The following is a 17894-nucleotide window of genomic DNA, read 5'->3' on the forward strand; positions in this document are numbered from 1 at the left end:
AAAAAAAAAAAAAAAAAAACAGCCCCTGCCTCCCACATTCTGGGTCCCCCTCCCCGAGCTACTTGAGATGGACACACCCATTGTCTCTCTTCCTCACCTGCTTTCTCCAAGGAAAATAAACTCCTGGAGAAAGGAGCTTGCCTTTACCTCTGCTCTGTCAAGCAGGCACCATCTTAAGTACTCAATGATTATTTGTTGAGTTAAATCAGAAGTACAGGGAGGAAACCTAAAAGGTCAATGAAAACTTTTTAAATGCATAATTTCCCTAGGCATTTTTTAAAAAACTCCAAACTGACAAGGATACCATGGTACCCACATCTCATTGGCCACATTTGCTAAGTCTGACAGCACTCTAGTTTAAAGAGAATGAAATCTCCCAGCGGGCAGTTAAAATAGCTTTCCAGATTTTACTCTCAGACTTTCTGGATGTGTAGGTCTTCGATAGGGCTGGAGATCAGCACTTTCTTTTTGCAGTGAAACAGATATTTATTTGAAAGGTCAACAGAAGTGACAAATGCCTCTATCTAGCAAGAAGGACAAAGAAAAACAAAGAGAGGGAATAAATTAGCATGATCAGTGGACATCACTACAGATCCTACAAACAACAATAGGATGATAAGGGATATTGTGCATTTTCAATTACTTGTGTCGCAAGCTTAGTGGCTAAAAATTACACATATCTGTTATGTTGCAATTCCGTAGGTCAGAAATCTGACACAGTCTCGTGGGGCTGAGGTCAGAGTGTCTGAGGGACAACATTCTTTTCTGGAGGTTCTAGGTGAGAATCCATTGCCTTGATCACTTAAGTTGTTGTTGAAAGAATTCCTTTTTTTTGCACCAGGGATCAAACTACGGCCCTTGCACTTGCAAGACAGGCGAGAGAACCACTGAGCCAAATCTCCCGCCCAAGAATTCCATTTTCTTGAGGTTGCAGGAATGAGGTCTGCAATTCCCTATGGGTTGTCACCTGAAAACCATGCCGAGCATCCAGAAGCCACCAGATCCTTGGTTCATGTCTTCTTTCTCCACTATGAGCATTTCTAACAGGTTCTCAGGGGGCTGCACTTTGAGAACCACTGCTCTGAAGAAACATGCAAATGCCTAAAGACATATTGGCAAGATGCTCCTGAAACACTGCTTGTAATCTTAAGAAAGAAATAAGCATCCCACTGGGTGCCGTGGTGTACACCTGGAATCCCACCTAACTGGGAAAGTGAGGCAGGAGGACTGCCAATTCGAAGCCAGCCTGGGCAACCTAGTGAGACCCTATCTCAAAATTAAAAATAAACAGGGCTGGAGATGTAGCTCAATGGCAGAGTGCTTGCCAGCCGTGCGTGAAGCCCTGGATTCGATCCTCAGTGTTAGGAAAAGAAGAAAGAGAGGGAGAAGGTGGAGGAAAAGGAGAAGAAAAATATCAAGATTTATAAATACATCCCGTCCAACTTGAACTGCTAAATCAAAACACATACCAAAAAGGACATAGTGTTGAAACACACACACACACACACACACATACAACCATATATGCATGAACATAACCATGTATACGTTTTCGAAGTGCTTTATTGAAGAACGATACGCCACCAAGTTTAGAATACTGCTTACCCCTAGGGAGACAGACGGAAAGGATGGAAACAGGTGAGAGTTATCCCAATCTGTAACATCACGTTTCAAAAACAAAAATTCAGAGATGATGTATATATGGCATGAGGTTAATATTTCCTAAATCTTAGTTATGGATTTATAGGTGTCTCTTTCATTTTTACACTTTTGTATATTTGAAATCATTTCATAATTAGCCACTCAAAATCAGAAACAGCAGCATTGCCTTGGTGTATTCGGTGGCCAGCCACAGGTCTTAATCGTGTCATCGTGGACTTTAGAGCCTTTATATTTGGCCACCTGTGTGCCGAGCAGTAATGCTGACTCCTACCTAGATACCTCAGAAAGGAAACTGGCTTGGTCCTGAGAAAAAGAGACACTCCTTTCTATTCCCTGCCAAGCACTGTGCAGCGACAAGAACGAAGGCCAGTCCCTGATCCCGGTTATCCCCACATGGCCCCCGGAACTCGGAGACAAAGTCTGAGTCGGTACTTCACACACAGCGGAGCAAGTTCCCTGTGTATGTCTACATTGAGAAATTTGAACTCTTGCTCCTAAGCAACAGAGCTGGCACCTGGGAGGCAGCTGTTCCCGGTAAAGACCACTGCAAGGTCACTGTCAGGGGACAGGATCCGGGTGAATTCACAAGGTGTGGAGGTGGCTCCCAGCCATGAAGTTGCTTGGGGAGAGGAGAGGCTGGGGTTCGAGAACTGGATCTACAACCTTCTCCAGACAGCTGCTATTTCTTGTGCGACTGAGCTTCCACTTAGAAAATCTTTTCATACACTGAGTCTTCGAGAGTCTTACCCAGTTTATCTTCCAGAAGGCTTAGGTCTCTGATCTGTTTTGATTTTAATTTAGTACACAGAGAGAGATAAGAGATCTTTGGGAAGCAGACAACCAGTTTCCCAACACCACTGGTCGAGTAGGCTACCTTCCTCCAACATATGCTTTTGATCCCTTTAGCAAAAATCAAATAGTTGAATATGCCTGGGGAGGTTTCTGTATCCTCAGTTCTGTTCCATTGATCCAGGTGTCTGTTTTTGTTCTAGTACCATGCCCTTTTTATCACTACTGCTTTGCAGCATAGCTTGAAGTCTGGTATCGCAATGCCACCTGCTTCCTCTTTGCTCAAAATTACTTTGGCTATTCTGGGTCTCTTCTGGCTTCGTGTGAGTTTCAGGGTTGTTTTCTCTAGTAGATCCATAAAGTGTGCTGTTGGTGTTTTTATTGGGATGGCATAGACCTGATATAACAGTTTGGCAGTCTGGCCACTTTGACAATTGTTTATTGCACAGAGGAGCACTGTGAGAAGGAAAAACACACACGAGAATCATGTCTGTTTGCAGGAGGAAAGTTTATTGGGAGATGTGGGAAAGAGCAAGAAAAGCAGAAACGGCCATGGGAACCACAACCCACCACCCAAGGGCCCTTTGAGGCTCAGGCCTCTCGGTCCACCAGACACAGGCAGGAGACAGGGACCTGGCCGAAGAGGTCCCGGTGGCAGAGGCTAGGAGCCAGGCCACAGACCTGGGCCTCCCTTCTCCTTCCAGGACACGACTCGTGGTGATGCTGAACACGGGCTTGAGAGGTGGAGCGGGCCTAGGGTCTTCTGTCTTCACACGGTCCTCCTCCTGGCCCTGGGCTGCCTAGCACCCGAAGGTGTTGCAGGGCCCACAGCGGGAGCGGGAAATACAAGGATTGGAGACGCAGGGCCCAATGGGCTTGTCACAGGCATTGGTGGTGGCGCAGGGGTTGCAGGGCAGCCTAGGACACGGGAGAATTAGATCATCATCAGAGAAAGCTCAACCCGCACGGCATGGGATACACAGAACCCATTCCCTGATGGCTCAGGAAGCCCAGTCCTGTTCCTACTAAGCTCAGAGGCAGTGACAGAAAAGCGGGGGTAATCCCAGCCTTTGCCCTTTAACCCTGAAGATGTGGGGAGTCACCTTGTCACATAAGCCTTTGCCTCACACCTGTAAAATGGGACTGGTGCTATCCAACACCCACAGGTAGAAACTCCAAACACCATGTTCATAAAATTACTGTGTGCCAACAAGGGAGGTGTCCCATCAGCTACCGCGTCATCTCCCCAGTTGTCAAGAGGCCCCCACCGGGAAGACGGTCACGAATCCCACTCTGCCTGCTGCATGATTCCAACAGGGATCGACGAAAACAATGGACTTCCACCTTTTGGTGACATCAGAGTGGTGATTGCCTCCATTTCTCATTTTCTTTTTGATGTCACCAAACATCCCTGAAGTTGCAAAGCAGAATTTACCCAGCAGCAGCAGCAGCCAAAGATCACCAGTAGGTGTGGGAAGCCAGCCATGGCCCACTGGCTTTTTGAAAGACAACATTTGTTCCTTTTTAAGGACTGCACGTGTTAAACTTGTTTTGACCCTGCACAGGAGAAACTCGGACAGCCAAAGATCTGTAGGAGTCAGGTGCTTCCTGTTAAAGATCTGACGTTATCTGTAGGAGTCAGGTGTTGTAACTCCATTTTGTTAAGTTCCTCTACCTATTTGGGAATCATGATTATTAGTTGCAAGTGTTGTTAATTTGTTTTTCTTGAGCCTGCTTTCTCTTGCCCGTGTGAACCCTCGTTCCCGTGGAGCGGGTGTTGAGGTTACTATGGTAATCCTAGCCCATAGTAGTTCGGCCTTTTCCTTTAAAAGGCTGATGCCTGCCTGCAATAAACGTCGCCTTGATCAGACTCTTGTCTTGGCGTCCTTCCTTTCTCTCTGCCCCATCTCCACCCCGCTGCTCTTTCAGGTTTGAGGCACTGCTGGACAGTGCTCTGCGTCGCCGGCTCGCGACAGAGGACTCCAGCCAAGACCTAGAAACTGGAAGGCCACGTCACCACGGGACCATGCACCCCACGGGGACCTTTCGTGTCCAGGGAAAACCCACACCTCACTCACTTGCAGTCCTCGCTGTCCAGCAGGCCCCGGTACGTGTTGATCTCGCACTCCAGCCTCGCCCGCACGTCCAGCAGCACCTGGTACTCCTGGTTCTGCCGCTCCAGGTCAGCCCGGATCTCCGCCAGCTGCGACTCCACGCTGCCGATCAGGCACTGCACCTGCGACAGCTGCGAGCTGTAGCGGGCCTCGCTCTCGTTCAGCGTGTTCTCCAGGGAGTTTCTCTGCGGGGGACGAGGACGTCAGGGGACCGCTCCGGCCCGGCTCCTGCAGGGCCCCGGACCAGTCCCGGCCGGGAGACCCAAGGCTCACAAGGCGCCCACGCCTCCCCTCCCGCCGGCTCCCCCAGGGCCGCCCCCACGCACCAGGTTGTGCTGCGCCTGCAGCTCGATCTCCAGGGCGTTGACCGTGCGCCGCAGCTCGATGATCTCCGCCTGGTAGGACTGCAGCTGCTCCGAGCTCGACACCACCTGCTTGTTCAGCTCCTCGGTCTGCAACAGCCAGGGGGAGGCGGGGTCAGGCGCTGCCCTGGGCCTGGGGCCTGGGGGTCCGCGCGCGTGTGGGGAGCTCCGGGGCGCCCACCTGCGTGGTGTACCACTCCTCCACCTCCCTGCGGTTGGTCTCCACCACGGCCTCGTACGTGCTCCTGACTTCGTTGAGCACGCGGTTCAGGTCCACGGAGGGCGCCGCGTCCACCTCTATGTTGAGGCGGTCCCCGAGCTGGCAGCGCAGGGTGTTGACTTCCTGTGGAGGAGAAGGAAGTGTTCGACTTCACCGGTGACCTGGGTGTTTTCGGCGAGGTAATACAATTTTGTTTCCGGTGATTCCTGAGCTCTCAGAGACAGCCCTGCCCTCTCTCCGCTCCTGGACCAGGTTCCGCTCAGTGGCTAATCCCCGCATGGAAGTTCACTGAGTGTCTTGAGTCTGTGCTCCCTCTGCCCTTCTGACTCAGTTTCCCACTTTTGTCTGAGGGCTGTGTGGTGTGTGGTGGCCTCGGAGCTCAGACACAGTTGCCCATGACTTAAATTCTGGCCCCTAAAGCCCCACTTCAGTGTTCTTGGTGGAATATCTCATAGCGTCATCAGTTTGATTCTCAGCATGGGTAATAAAAAGACCCCTTCTAAACAAAGTCGATGCTTACTTCAGCACCTGCCTCGCTAGAATAGAGTCATCTTAACTAGCAGTTTGTTGCTTCTGCTGATGTAGATTTTGCTGGGTGAGAAACGCCAGCTCCCTTCCCTGCTGTCTCTTCACAGAGCAGAGCAGCTTGGTTCTTGGGCTGGGCAGCGGGCGGGCCTCATCTCCAACACTCTCTCTGTGGCTTCTAGAAGCTTCTCCAGCCCTCCGTTTCTTCATCTTAAAGTGAGAACCGGGCCTGGAGCTCTAAAGTGTTCGGCGCCATGTTTGGCACAACACAAGCTCTCCGCTAACACTGGCTGTGCTGGGAAAGACGTTGGAATATCTGTCTTCCTCGGCCACCAGTCTTCCCAGCTCCACCAACAGCAGAAAGAGCTCTGGGCGGAGCTGAGGAGCCTTTGACCTTTGTAGCCTGCTCTTCAACCCACTCTGCTGGGTGGCCCAGGGCCATAGCCTTCTCTGGGACAAAGGGACAGTGAGACCCATGATGGCCAGGGCTGCACGGACCCACAGAGGAGACAGTGGCAGCAGCAGCTCTGGCGACCTTCCCTTGTTTCAGAGCGGCCCACCCTCCTCCAACCTCCTTCCTGCCTCTGCCAGAAAAACGCCTAATCTCCCATCACAGACTTTGGGAACTCGAACAGCTTCCTGAGCTAACTGAGGCAGTGTGGTTGGAAGCGGGTCCCTGCAAGCCCCATCCTGTCGAGAACTTCACCTGCTCGTGGTTCTGCTTGAGGGACAGCAGCTCCTCCTTCAGCGACTCCACCTGTGCCTCCAGGTCGGATCTGCACAGGGTCAGCTCATCCAGGATCCTGCGCAGGCCGTTGATGTCCGACTCCACCAGCTGCCGCAGGGACAGCTCCGACTGGTACCTGTGGGTGAAGGAGGTTCAGGGTCAGGCTGGGCAGCAACACACCCGGCCTTGACCCTGCTTGCTTTGGTTTGCCAGACAACAAAATTGGGGTTGGTAATTTTTCTGGCAATCTTGTCTGTTTCAGTCTGTCCTAGAGTAAAACGCTCTGGTAATTATTTTCTTCCTGAACTGGTGGGTTGAGGAAGAGGCAAGTCCGTGAGCTAAAAGGTTTCCAGAATGGATACAGTTCTGCTGTTCTCACAATTTCTGTCTAGGCACAGCAGGACGTCAGAGGCCTGAGCTGTCCACACCGACACGTGGCGTGACTGGTGGACATCACTTCACAGAGGGACGGACTATGAGGGGATCCTGAGGTTTGTGAAGCAAGAACTCTGCAGAGCTTAGGGGGCAGTCCAGGGACAGCTCCGTCAGCGTTGTCAGTGCGGACAGCAGCGCCCCAAGGCCCCGCTCACTTGGTCCTGAAGTCGTCGGTGGCCAGCTTGGCGTTGTCCACCTCCACCACCAGCCGCGCGTTCTCAGCCTTGTTGCACAGGATCTGGGAGGCAGAAGTTGCTCAGTGAGGGTGGAAAACCAATTCGAGACCATCAGCTTCTCTCTCTTCCGTGAAGGGAAGGGAAAGGCTAGAACGATGAGAGCCCGGAAGCAAGGTCCCCGTCTCGCCCCGGAGAGGAGAATCGCACAGCTCCCCAGGCTGGGGGCGACGGCCAGGCCTCACCTTCTGCTGCAGCTCCTCGATGGTGCGGAAGTAGGACTGGTAGCTGGGGCACAGCGAGGGCTCCTGCTGCTGGCTGCGCTCCTGGATGCGCCGCTCCAGCTCGCAATTCTCCCGCTCCAGCTGCCGCACCTTCTCCAGGTAGCTGCCCAGCCGGTCGTTCAGGAACTGCATGGTCTCCTTCTCGCTGCCGTTGAAGGAGCCCTCGCAGAACCAGTTGCAGCTGCCCACGTTGGCGGGGATGTTGCAGGCCCCGGGCAGGGTGCAGCCGTGGCAGCTGGGGGGCACGCAGGGCCGGGAGGCGCAGCTGGTGCGGCAGCTCGGGGTGGGCGGGCAGCAGTTGTAGGGCATGGTGCTGGGAGGGAGCAGAGCTCTGAGAATCAGCTTCGAAACCTGCTTTCTTGTCTCTGGTATAGGTCCTGGTCCTCTGCCCAGCTTTATATTCTGTCAGTGGTGGGTGTGGCGACCCCATAAACATTGTCCCTTTTGCCCTCTTTACCAATTTTTCCGGGTATTATTGAGCCACCTCCCAGGAGTCCTTCACCACTTAGAATGTTTTTACTCGGGCTCCGTGCTGAGTCAGGGCTCCTCCCACCCCTGCCGCTCAGTCACCTAAGAGCGTCCTGGTTTGACTTCAAAGTGACCAGCTTTGCCAACAGCAGCACTTCTGGGTGGAGGGCCGAGTCCCAGGGAAGCTCCCCGCTGTCCTCTGGCAGTCAGACTCGTATCTGTGCGTCTTCTGCAGAAGGGAAGGTTTACGCCCTATCCAGTTCCTACTCAGGTAGGGCCCTGTGGGGAAACCAGCTGAGACGCCCCTCCGCAGACCAGATTATCTCGTGAGGAATCCGGGCAGCTGAGACCAGAGGAGACTGCCAAGGCCATCGGCTCTGTCCCTGTGCCGTTCCGTCCCCTGGGGGTGACAGCTGCACCGGCCGCACTCCCTTTCCACCGCTCAGTCTTCCTGAGGGAACTGAGAAAGGCTACCGTGGGCAGCACCCCTGGGCACTGCGCTCTGCGCCTGCACACAGCGTGGAAACCGTGCAGGAGTGTGAGGATGAGAGGCCACCCAAGGTCACGGAGCTCCTACACCGCGGAGCCGGGCTTCCTCCCGGGTCTCTAACTCCGGGGCCACCCCCCATCGCCTTGCGCGTTCCCCACGTCCCTTCTGCTCTCCGCACTGCGACACAACAGCGCAGATGTAGACAGCACAGCGATCCACCTCCTAGATGACAGGAGCCAAGACGTAAGGGCCTGCTCTGCTCTGTTAAAGAACCAAGGTCGTTTCCGCCACTGGGAGCTTTAAAACAGAACCCTGGTTAATCCGAACTCAGCCCTCGGAAGCACATGGCTGTGCAAAACCCCACATCCTCACCTTCCTAGGCGGTGGCTCAGGGCTGCTGGGACAGCGTTTGACAAACAAATGCTTCGCCCTCGTGCCATCGCAGACGGAGCATGAACTGCAAGGATTCTATTTGACTCTGCCAGTGTTCCAAAGATGAAAGGCGTCTCTTTTGAGTTGTTCCTTTTGGAAGCCTCACGCCAGCTCCTGCCCCGTGGCCACTCCTGGGGCACCTCTTCCCAGACCCGCCCTGGTGGCCTGGGGCACATTCTTTGGGTTACCCTCACCCAAGGCAAATGTCTGTCTTCCAAGGAACCAGCCTGATGTCATTTGGACCCAGGCCTGGTGAGCCTGGTGAACGTCCAAGCTGAGTGGTGTCTGTAATGGGTCAGAAACAAACTGTAACTGTCAGGTACAAACGTGCATTCTCGGCTGATTTGAAAAGTCATTTCCAGGGAGGGGTCTCAAGTGTGCTTTTGGAAAGGACTGACGCTTGGGGGGAAATGCTTGGTCTTCCAGAGTGAAGGTCTCAAAACCACTGACACCCTCTCCCTTGTCGAAACCCACAACTCTCTGCCCCTCCTGCCTGCTTTCCTGCCTCTATCTAACACGATCCCACCACCAGTGAGCTGCGCAGTGGGTGTGCTGGCTTCAAATCAGTATCGAACTGATTGAGCCCCATTGGATCACATCAAGTAACATGAGGCAAACGGCTGGATCCATTCATTTTTCTCCAGTTACTTCCTGTTCTTCCTTTGTTCTGTGTTCCAGCGAAATGCCACTTTGTGAAGAAAGGAGTAACACATGACAGCCTAGCGAATATGTAGCCAAAAGTCTGCATAAACCTGCTGTGGCTTCTACCTCAGTCAGAGTAGAACAAGCCATGGCTAAGTGTTCTGTGTCTTCAAAAGCACAGAGCAGAGTTTAGAAAACGAAAGTATTTGCAAGTCCCAAGGAGACGTAACTATGATTGCTGCGTAGCTACGCAGCCGCCAAACAGCAATGGTGGAGAGGACTTCCTGCCTCCTAAAGAAGAAACAGGTTTCAGTCTGCTGCCAAGGAATTCCTGGAAGCGATTACTCTTCATTTATTCCACTCCTGGTGTCCCGTGAATTCTCACCTTTACGTAAGCGATGATACTCTCGGGCCAGCGACACCTCAATAAACAAATCAAATCCCAACCAGCAGAGAGATTTTACAACTGCCTGTAATTGTGGCCAACACTGCGGTCGAGGCTTCTGGTCTCAAGATGTAAGCAACTGAAGAGCATTTGAGGTCTAAGGATGCTGTTTACGAGGGAAGCCAAGGCCGCTCCTGTGTGAGGAATCCACAGGACCTCACCCACAGGACTCAGATTTTCTGCTGAGGCCACCCTACCTGTGACAAAGAGCTCCCTCCAACAGCTTGCATCACAACCAGGTCCTAGTGCTGGAAATTCTCACCAGGAGAAATTCTCACCAAATCTGTTCCTCTAGAAATGCAAAGGAACTTATTGCACTACTGGCTGATTAATTATATGCTAATTGTATGCTAATTGTATGTTAATATGTAAACATGGCAAAGCCAGGACAAGAGTGATATCAGGTTTGTCTCTGTTCAACAGTTTCCAATAAGGAACCAGCAGTGGAGGAGCTTGAGAATGAGCCAGGCTGGTAGAAAGAGAATCTTTTAATGAGCCTTCCATTCGTACAACAAAGGACCCGAGACAATCAGTTTATAAACAGCAAAGGTTTATTTGAGTTGACAGTTTTGGTGGCACCAGCCCATGATCAGTTGCAAGGCAGGGCAGTTCTCACAGTCCACGAGCCAAAGAAAGGACAAGAGTCTGGGGTTTCCCCAGCCCCCTCAGGCTACGCCCCAGTGACCTAAAAGTTGTGCCTCTTAAAGATTCCGCTGCCTTCACACAGCACCATTCTGACGAGTCCTGTAGCACATTGGCTCAGGGGACAGTTAAGATCCTAACTGGAGCAAAATCAGACGGGGGTGCTTCAGAATGGGCTGAAGCTTCCACCACAAGCCCCCCCCCCAGGGCTGCCAGTGTTTACCTCACACTCAGCCCATGAGACATTAGGATGGAGTTTGGGGGCTTCGGGGACCAAGGCAAGTCAGAAAAATGCAAAGTCCAGCCAGGCTAGGTTTTTAGCTCCACTTAGTCTAAAATAAAAGCGAGGAACATGAAACCACTCAGGGCAGCGTAACTTCCTGGTGCTAGGCTGCCAGGGAAAGCTGGGCTCAGGGACCTCCCAGAGGAGGAATGAAGGTCCATCTCTGTAGCCTGCTGTGCCGTCAAGGGAAAGAACAGACGCTGAAACATTTGTCAGCAGTCCACAGAGAACAGAGTGAAGTAGGCTGCGTGCTGAGTGTGAAGGTATTGTGGTGAGGCACTGCCGTTAGCTCACCCTTGAGCTGGCGATTCGAGACAGACACCAACAAGCTACTAAAGCACGGCTTCCTCCCCAGTACCCCACAGGCCCTGCCCTTCGTGGTCAGCAGCGATCTCCCCCTTCTGTCTTCAAGAGATTGGTCCGACTCTCATCTTCCTTGGCCTGGACGCTCTTGATGACTTCGCTGAAACCTGCTCTGCTTTTCTTTCAGCGTCTCTTCAGCTACTTCTCCGATTCCCTCTCCAGCTGCTGTACCCAGCTGTCACCCCCGGCCTCAAAGACCCGGTGATATCAGGGGTGACGGTCGTGTTAAGGACTCTTGTTCCAGGTCAGCCCGGTCATTCCTATCGGTGACACCAAGGTTCTTCTGTATTCTGCCGCCTTCTTTTTATTGGTCCTCAACAGCTTGCATCACGGTCAGGTCCTAGTGCTGGAAATTCTCACCAGGAGAAATGTCAGATTTGTTCCTTTGGAAACGCAGAGGAACTTATTACGCTACTCACCCATTAATTATATGTTAATGTATACAGATGGCAAAGCCAGGGCAAGAGTGCTATCAGGTTTGTCTCTGTTCAACAGTTTCCAATAAGGAACCAGCAGTGGAGGAGCTCCGAATTCCTCCTGCAGGTCTAACTACCATCCTTACACAGGTAACTCTACACCTCCAAACCCAGTCAAGTCCCCTCCACTGGAGATCCACTATTGTCTCGTTCTCTGGGGCTCAAAATCGTCAGACCCGTAGTAGGTATTTGTGATGGTTTAATTTTCTGTGCCACCTTGATGGGGCTGGGGGATGCCCAGGCTACCAGGGAGACATCATCACTGTGTGAGCCTGTGAGGATGTTCTGGGAGAGATCGCACATGAAGGTCACCTGTACCAACGTGGGTGGGCGTCCTCCACTCCATTGAGGCCCCAAACAGAAGAAAAGAGTCTAAGAAGGCTGAGTCCCTTCTCTCCTCTTGGGTGGCCATCCGTCCTCTCTTGCTCTCTAATTTTGATGTTTTCAAACCCTGAGACTTATTCCATTGACTTCCTTGGTTCTCAGGACTTCTGCTTGGAATAAAACTGCGCCACCAGAATCCTGGTCCACCTCGTAGCAGTGAGCCGACTGTGGGGTTTCTCAGCCTCCATGATGGCCTGAGCCAATCCTGCACAGAACATTCCTGGCCATCCGTCCTCTCTTGCTCTCTAATTTTGATGTTTTCAAACCCTGAGACTTATTCCATTGACTTCCTTGGTTCTCAGGACTTCTGCTTGGAATAAAACTGCGCCACCAGAATCCTGGTCCACCTCGTAGCAGTGAGCCGACTGTGGGGTTTCTCAGCCTCCATGATGGCCTGAGCCAATCCTGCACAGAACATTCCTTTCTATCTCTATATTAGATATCCTCTTGGTTCTATTTCCCGGGGCACCCTGGCTGATACAATGTTCGATCACTTCCTGCCATCTTCTTTGCTCACTGTCGTTCCTCTTCCTCCAATCAGCTTCCGGATCCCAGGCAGAGCTTTCAGAATCCACCCATTCCCTGCTCTACCCACGCCTTGCTGTCTCTCACCAGCCTTCCAATTGATCTTTCTGTCTTCCACTCCACTTGACTCTACCAACTTCCAGGAGCCACTGCAACCGAGCCTAGACACAAGTGCTGTAGCCACCGTCCTCCAGAGCAAGTCTCCAGGATGAGCACACCGTGGGACGTGGTCCTGCACCACTGCCCTGCTGTTCCCTTCTTCCACCCTTCCTGTTTCTGCACATTTGTTCTGGGTTCCAGAGTATAAATCAGACAATCTGACTCTACGTACGGCTCCTGATTCCTCATCTCCTTACAGGCAAAATTTATGGTCGAAAAATAAGTTCCCCTCTCTTGGACCTACGCACATTCAGTTATCCAAACGTACCCCACCAAACTTTCTTTCAGGATTACGCTGATGTCATATGATAAGAGCTGCCTGAAGTTGAAACCGTGGGAAGCATATAAAGTTTTAATGACCTTATCACGAATACTTACTAATGTTACTCTCTCTTCCTTATTTATGCCACTTGCAGCATCCCACAGTGTACACGAGGCTTTAATTAGGTGATGGCCTGCTCTCTGCTGGGCAGACAGACACATTTTATATCCGCTGAGCCCTGGGGTTTTCAAAGCCTGCAGTTTCAGTGGGAATGGAAGAGAGATGTGGGCTGCACTTGCGTCGTCAGCGAGAGTACGTGGTGTGTGCAACCGAGACTGCACTCCGCACATTTGACAACCCTAAAAGCCAAAGACGAGCCCAAGAGGGGTGGCCACGGTAGGGTTAGTGTTTCCCGGGAGATATTTCGGGAACCTTGGCCTTTCTTGGAATCGCAGGAAATGAGGTGAAAAAGAGGTGATTTGAGTAAAGACCAAAAGGAAGGACTCAACCTTGAGGGAGAAAAGTGAAAAGAGACTGCATTTGAAGGACATTAGGGGCCGGGCATGGCGGTGCACGCCTGTAATCCCAGCACTCGGGAGGCTGAGGCAGGAGGATCCTGCTGTGAGTTCGAATCCAGCCTGGGCTACATAGTGAGTTCCAGGGAGTCTCAACTACACAGGGAGACCTGCCTCAAAAATAAATGAATAAATAAATAAATATAAAGGTATTAGGGAACAACAGCTCGGCAAAGTCCGTGCCCAATGATTATGAGGGAACAGACTGGCAGCTAGTGAAACTGGCCCATGGGCAACCGAGAACCTGGAAGTTGAGCTGATTGTGAGATCTGAGAGCCATCGGCACAGAGATTTCACCAGGAGGAGCCAGAACATAGAAGGAGAAAAATAGAGGCTGAGGATCCAAGTGTTTCCTCCACTTGGGGTAGAAAGCGGTGGCACAGCCAACAGGAAGACAGAGCACAGGTAATCAGAGATGCAACAAGAGCACCTGGTGTGCAGGGTTACAGCATCGAGGAAGGTGATTGCGGGGGGGGGGCACTGTCGGCAGGAGCAGGTGCAGCAGAGAGGTGAGAGGGGAGGATCGCTGCTCTGTGCAGTTTCCACAGAGGTGAGGCTTCAGGAAGTTTAAGAGAAAGGAGAGAAGAAACTTTCAGTCTTTTGGGGACAGCAGTGGGGGATTCTCAGAGCAATCAGGGGCCCTGCAGCCACGACAGGCAGGCATGGGTGCTGACACAGGGACTCCTGCATGGCGTCCCTTTGGCAAGAGCACCCCGGGGACACCCACCCTCTCCAGCAGTGCTCCGGGGAGAGCTGAGGCCGTCATTTAAACCCTTTTGTCCTCCTCATGAAGGACATTTCTGCGAAGCCCTCCCAATGAGTACTGCACGATGCATGATTACAAATAAGAGGCACGTTTGCTATGCCAGAGAAATGGAGTTTATTGGGAAGTAAATGAAGTCACCTCCGTGCATTCAAGAGAATGCCAGAGAAGAAAGGAGAGCAGGGAATTGCAGTGTGTACAGGAAATGCCCAAAAGTAATCCCTGGAGCACAGATCTCAGCGGGCTAAACACCTCCAGGAGGGAAGAGGCCCAGTGCCGAAGCCCGGGGACTTTTCCTGACATCGGAAGTTGATGATAGGAGTCCTTGCTTGTTGGGTCTGGAAAACGCATCAGGGTCTAGAATCCTAGCTGGCATTAGTGGCAACTGAGCCCTGGCCCAGGGAGGCCCTGGGGATCGTTCCTGGGCTTCATCCAAGTGGCTTCACTGACGTCTTCCAGGAGGGCACCACTGTTCAATTAACAACGCTTCTGACAGCTGCCGCAGGGCCCGCAGGAACTGCCAGTGGCATTGGTGGTGGCACACGGGTTGCAGGGCAGCCTGGAAGGACGGGGAGAGTTAGAATGGGTTGGGGGCAGAGGACAGAGAAGCCAAAGGTGCACACAATACCTTGGGCTTCAGGAGACAACCTGTGATGTGTCTGTGCTTGGAATTAGAAGGAATAAAGTTGTGACTGTTAGCAAATCCTTCTCCCACTCCCAGAATGCCTTGTCAGAAGCAGAAAGCTTTGTTTTGGAAAATATTCTCTAGTGCTCCTAAGCTGTCATGGAATTTAACCCGAGCTCCCCACCCAGTGAACACTACTGACTGTCCCTGTCCCTAGTGCCACCTGTCTCTCCTTGGATAGCCACACCGGCGTGGGGGGCTGCAGCCTTCACCTTGGCCAGGCCCACATCTGCCTTCCTCTCACACCACTAAGCACAGGGCAATCACTCAGCTAACGTGCATGGTCTAGGAACTTGAAAATAAAGCCTCCATGCTTGCACGCAGTGTTTCACATTCTCATGATCTGCTCCGTCCCAGAATCCTCAGCCCACTCACTTGCAGTCCTCGCTGTCCAGCAGGCCCCGGTACGTGTTGATCTCGCACTCCAGCCGCGCCCGCACGTCCAGCAGCACCTGGTACTCCTGGTTCTGCCGCTCCAGGTCAGCCCGGATCTCCGCCAGCTGCGACTCCACGCTGCCGATCAGGCACTGCACCTGCGACAGCTGCGAGCTGTAGCGGGCCTCGCTCTCGTTCAGCGTGTTCTCCAGGGAGTTTCTCTGCGGGGGACGAGGACGTCAGGGGACCGCTCCGGCCCGGCTCCTGCAGGGCCCCGGACCAGTCCCGGCCGGGAGACCCAAGGCTCACAAGGCGCCCACGCCTCCCCTCCCGCCGGCTCCCCCAGGGCCGCCCCCACGCACCAGGTTGTGCTGCGCCTGCAGCTCGATCTCCAGGGCGTTGACCGTGCGCCGCAGCTCGATGATCTCCGCCTGGTAGGACTGCAGCTGCTCCGAGCTCGACACCACCTGCTTGTTCAGCTCCTCGGTCTGCAACAGCCAGGGGGAGGCGGGGTCAGGCGCTGCCCTGGGCCTGGGGCCTGGGGGTCCGCGCGCGTGTGGGGAGCTCCGGGGCGCCCACCTGCGTGGTGTACCACTCCTCCACCTCCCTGCGGTTGGTCTCCACCACGGCCTCGTACGTGCTCCTGACTTCGTTGAGCACGCGGTTCAGGTCCACGGAGGGCGCCGCGTCCACCTCTATGTTGAGGCGGTCCCCGAGCTGGCAGCGCAGGGTGTTGACTTCCTGGGGGAGGAAGGACAAGAAGTGAGCCCGCGGAAAAGGATCGCTTCCTGCTGTAAAGAAGTGAGTACAACCTTGCCAGTAAGGTACCATCAGGAGTCTCCTGATCATGGGCAGGACAGACACCAGCCTCCTGGACGATACACTGACCGGCCCTGCCTGACACACCCTGCTCAGGGTAGCTCAGCCTCCTCCCTCAGCTGTGGGAATCCTCCTTGCGTCTGAGCAGGCCTCTCCCTGCCTCCTCGTTCACTCCCATGCACGCCTCCTGTGGCCCTTGGTTCTCTCTGCCTGTGCTGCACCGTGAATCCGCGGTTCTCCCCACACCACACTGGCCGGTCTTGGAAACAAGGACCATGCTTTTTTCCCTCCGTCTGCACCACAAATCCAGGACCTAACAGTGTCCAGCAGAGAGCAAGCTGGATCGGTAGACGCCCTTCCTCTATATCTGCAGCTCCAGCCCCACATCATCTCTCCCCCAGATGCAGACAGATGTCTTCCTCCCGAGGGCTACTGAGTCCCTCAGAGAAGGGTCCCATGCCAGGGAGCCTGACGGTCATTGCCTCCTGATCCCCCACACTAAAGGCTTAGCTCTGAAGCCCCTTTTGTTTTAAATCTCACCTCCTCATGGTTCCGCTTGAGGGACAGCAGCTCCTCCTTCAGCGACTCCACCTGCGCCTCCAGGTCGGACTTGCACAGGGTCAGCTCGTCCAGGATCCTGCGCAGGCTGTTGATGTCCGACTCCACCAGCTGCCGCAGGGACAGCTCCGACTGGTACCTGCATACAGATCCCGGTAGGAAGACCAGCCATGGGAAAAGGCCAGCTTCCCCCCGCACACCTCTTGTTGCATGGGATGGGCCCAGCTCTTTGTAACTTACACAGTGCTTGCCCTCCGCACCTGTATGTCTCCTCGATGAGAGGCCTGGTTAGTCGGAGCACAGGCCCTTCCGTCACCCCAACACCAGAAGAAACACCGGCCCAGACGGTGGAGACCCTCCCTCCCTCTCCTACTAACCCCAAATCAATCCATTCCCAAAGAGGAATCAGTTTCAGTCTCTGAATCTTGGGGTTTAAGAAACCTTTCCAGGAAAAGTAATACAGGTTGAGCATTCCTAATCAAAAAGTGGAAAATCTGAAGTGCCCGGCTATCTGAACTCTGTGACCCCTGTAATAGTGCATTCAACCTTACCTGACAGGTCATAACCAAAGCACCAGGCACTAGAAATAGTGTGCAAAATTACTTTCTGGCTACAGGTATGAGGTATAAATAAAACATAAGTGAGCTCTGTGTTTAGACTCACATCCCATCCCCAAAATACTTCATTACATTTATGCAAATATTACCATAGTCCCAAACCCAGACCTCTACTACACTTCCAGTCCCGAGCAGTTCAGATAAAGGACACCAGCTGTGTCCACTGAAGGGCAGGCTGCCCACGAGCCTGTGTCCCTGTTTGACACTGGCTTCCCATCACCAGACTTGGAGGAGAAAGAATGATGGATGAATGTTTTTCTTTTCCCTTCCAGGCAACGTTAGGCCCAGAGGGCTGGGAAAGAGTAGGAGGGATCAGCCAGGCCCAAAGGTTCAACGTACTTGGTGCGGAAGTCATCAGCAGCCAGTTTGGCATTGTCTACTTGGACCATCAGCTTGGAATTCTCAGACTTGGCACACAGAATCTGAAAAAAACGGTTCCAGCGTGAGGTCCGGTTGAACTCCGAAAGGGTCACTGTTCAAAGACAGCGGCCACTAGGCCCCCACGAGAGCCACCCCTCACCTTCTGCTGCAGCTCCTCGATGGTGCGGAAGTAGGACTGGTAGCTGGGGCACAGCAAGGGCTCCTGCTGCTGGCTGCGCTCCTGGATGCGCCGCTCCAGCTCGCAATTCTCCCGCTCCAG

At 53.2% G+C, this 17894-nt stretch overlaps 2 protein-coding genes across 2 annotated transcripts in view; both read right to left on the reverse strand.

Moving 5' to 3' along the window:
• Positions 1-2947: 2947 nt before the first annotated feature.
• Positions 2948-9993, reverse strand: LOC104870080 (keratin, type I cuticular Ha3-II). The gene is made up of 7 exons (XM_010635468.1): positions 7253-9993; positions 6990-7072; positions 6379-6535; positions 5109-5270; positions 4892-5017; positions 4530-4750; positions 2948-3369 (listed from the first exon to the last, which is right to left on the reverse strand). Exons 1-7 carry the CDS (start codon positions 7598-7600, stop codon positions 3252-3254), a joined length of 1215 nt encoding a protein of 404 aa, XP_010633770.1. The 5' UTR covers positions 7601-9993; the 3' UTR covers positions 2948-3251.
• A 4320-nt stretch (positions 9994-14313) lies between these two features.
• The window catches only part of LOC104870120 (keratin, type I cuticular Ha4-like), a 12562-nt gene continuing 8981 nt past the window's right edge, over positions 14314-17894 (reverse strand). Inside the window, exons 2-8 of the mRNA XM_010635542.1 lie at positions 17775-17888; positions 17594-17676; positions 16620-16776; positions 15840-16001; positions 15623-15748; positions 15261-15481; positions 14314-14759 (exon numbers count right to left, since the gene is read on the reverse strand). Of these exons, the coding sequence (XP_010633844.1) occupies positions 14678-14759; positions 15261-15481; positions 15623-15748; positions 15840-16001; positions 16620-16776; positions 17594-17676; positions 17775-17888 (945 nt within the window). The 3' untranslated portion in view covers positions 14314-14677. The remainder of the gene's footprint in view (positions 14760-15260; positions 15482-15622; positions 15749-15839; positions 16002-16619; positions 16777-17593; positions 17677-17774; positions 17889-17894) is intronic.

The sequence above is a fragment of the Fukomys damarensis genome, unplaced genomic scaffold (assembly GCF_012274545.1).
Source record: "Fukomys damarensis isolate Sample0158 unplaced genomic scaffold, DMR_v1.0_HiC HiC_scaffold_13, whole genome shotgun sequence".
Classification (NCBI taxonomy): Eukaryota; Metazoa; Chordata; class Mammalia; order Rodentia; family Bathyergidae; genus Fukomys; species Fukomys damarensis.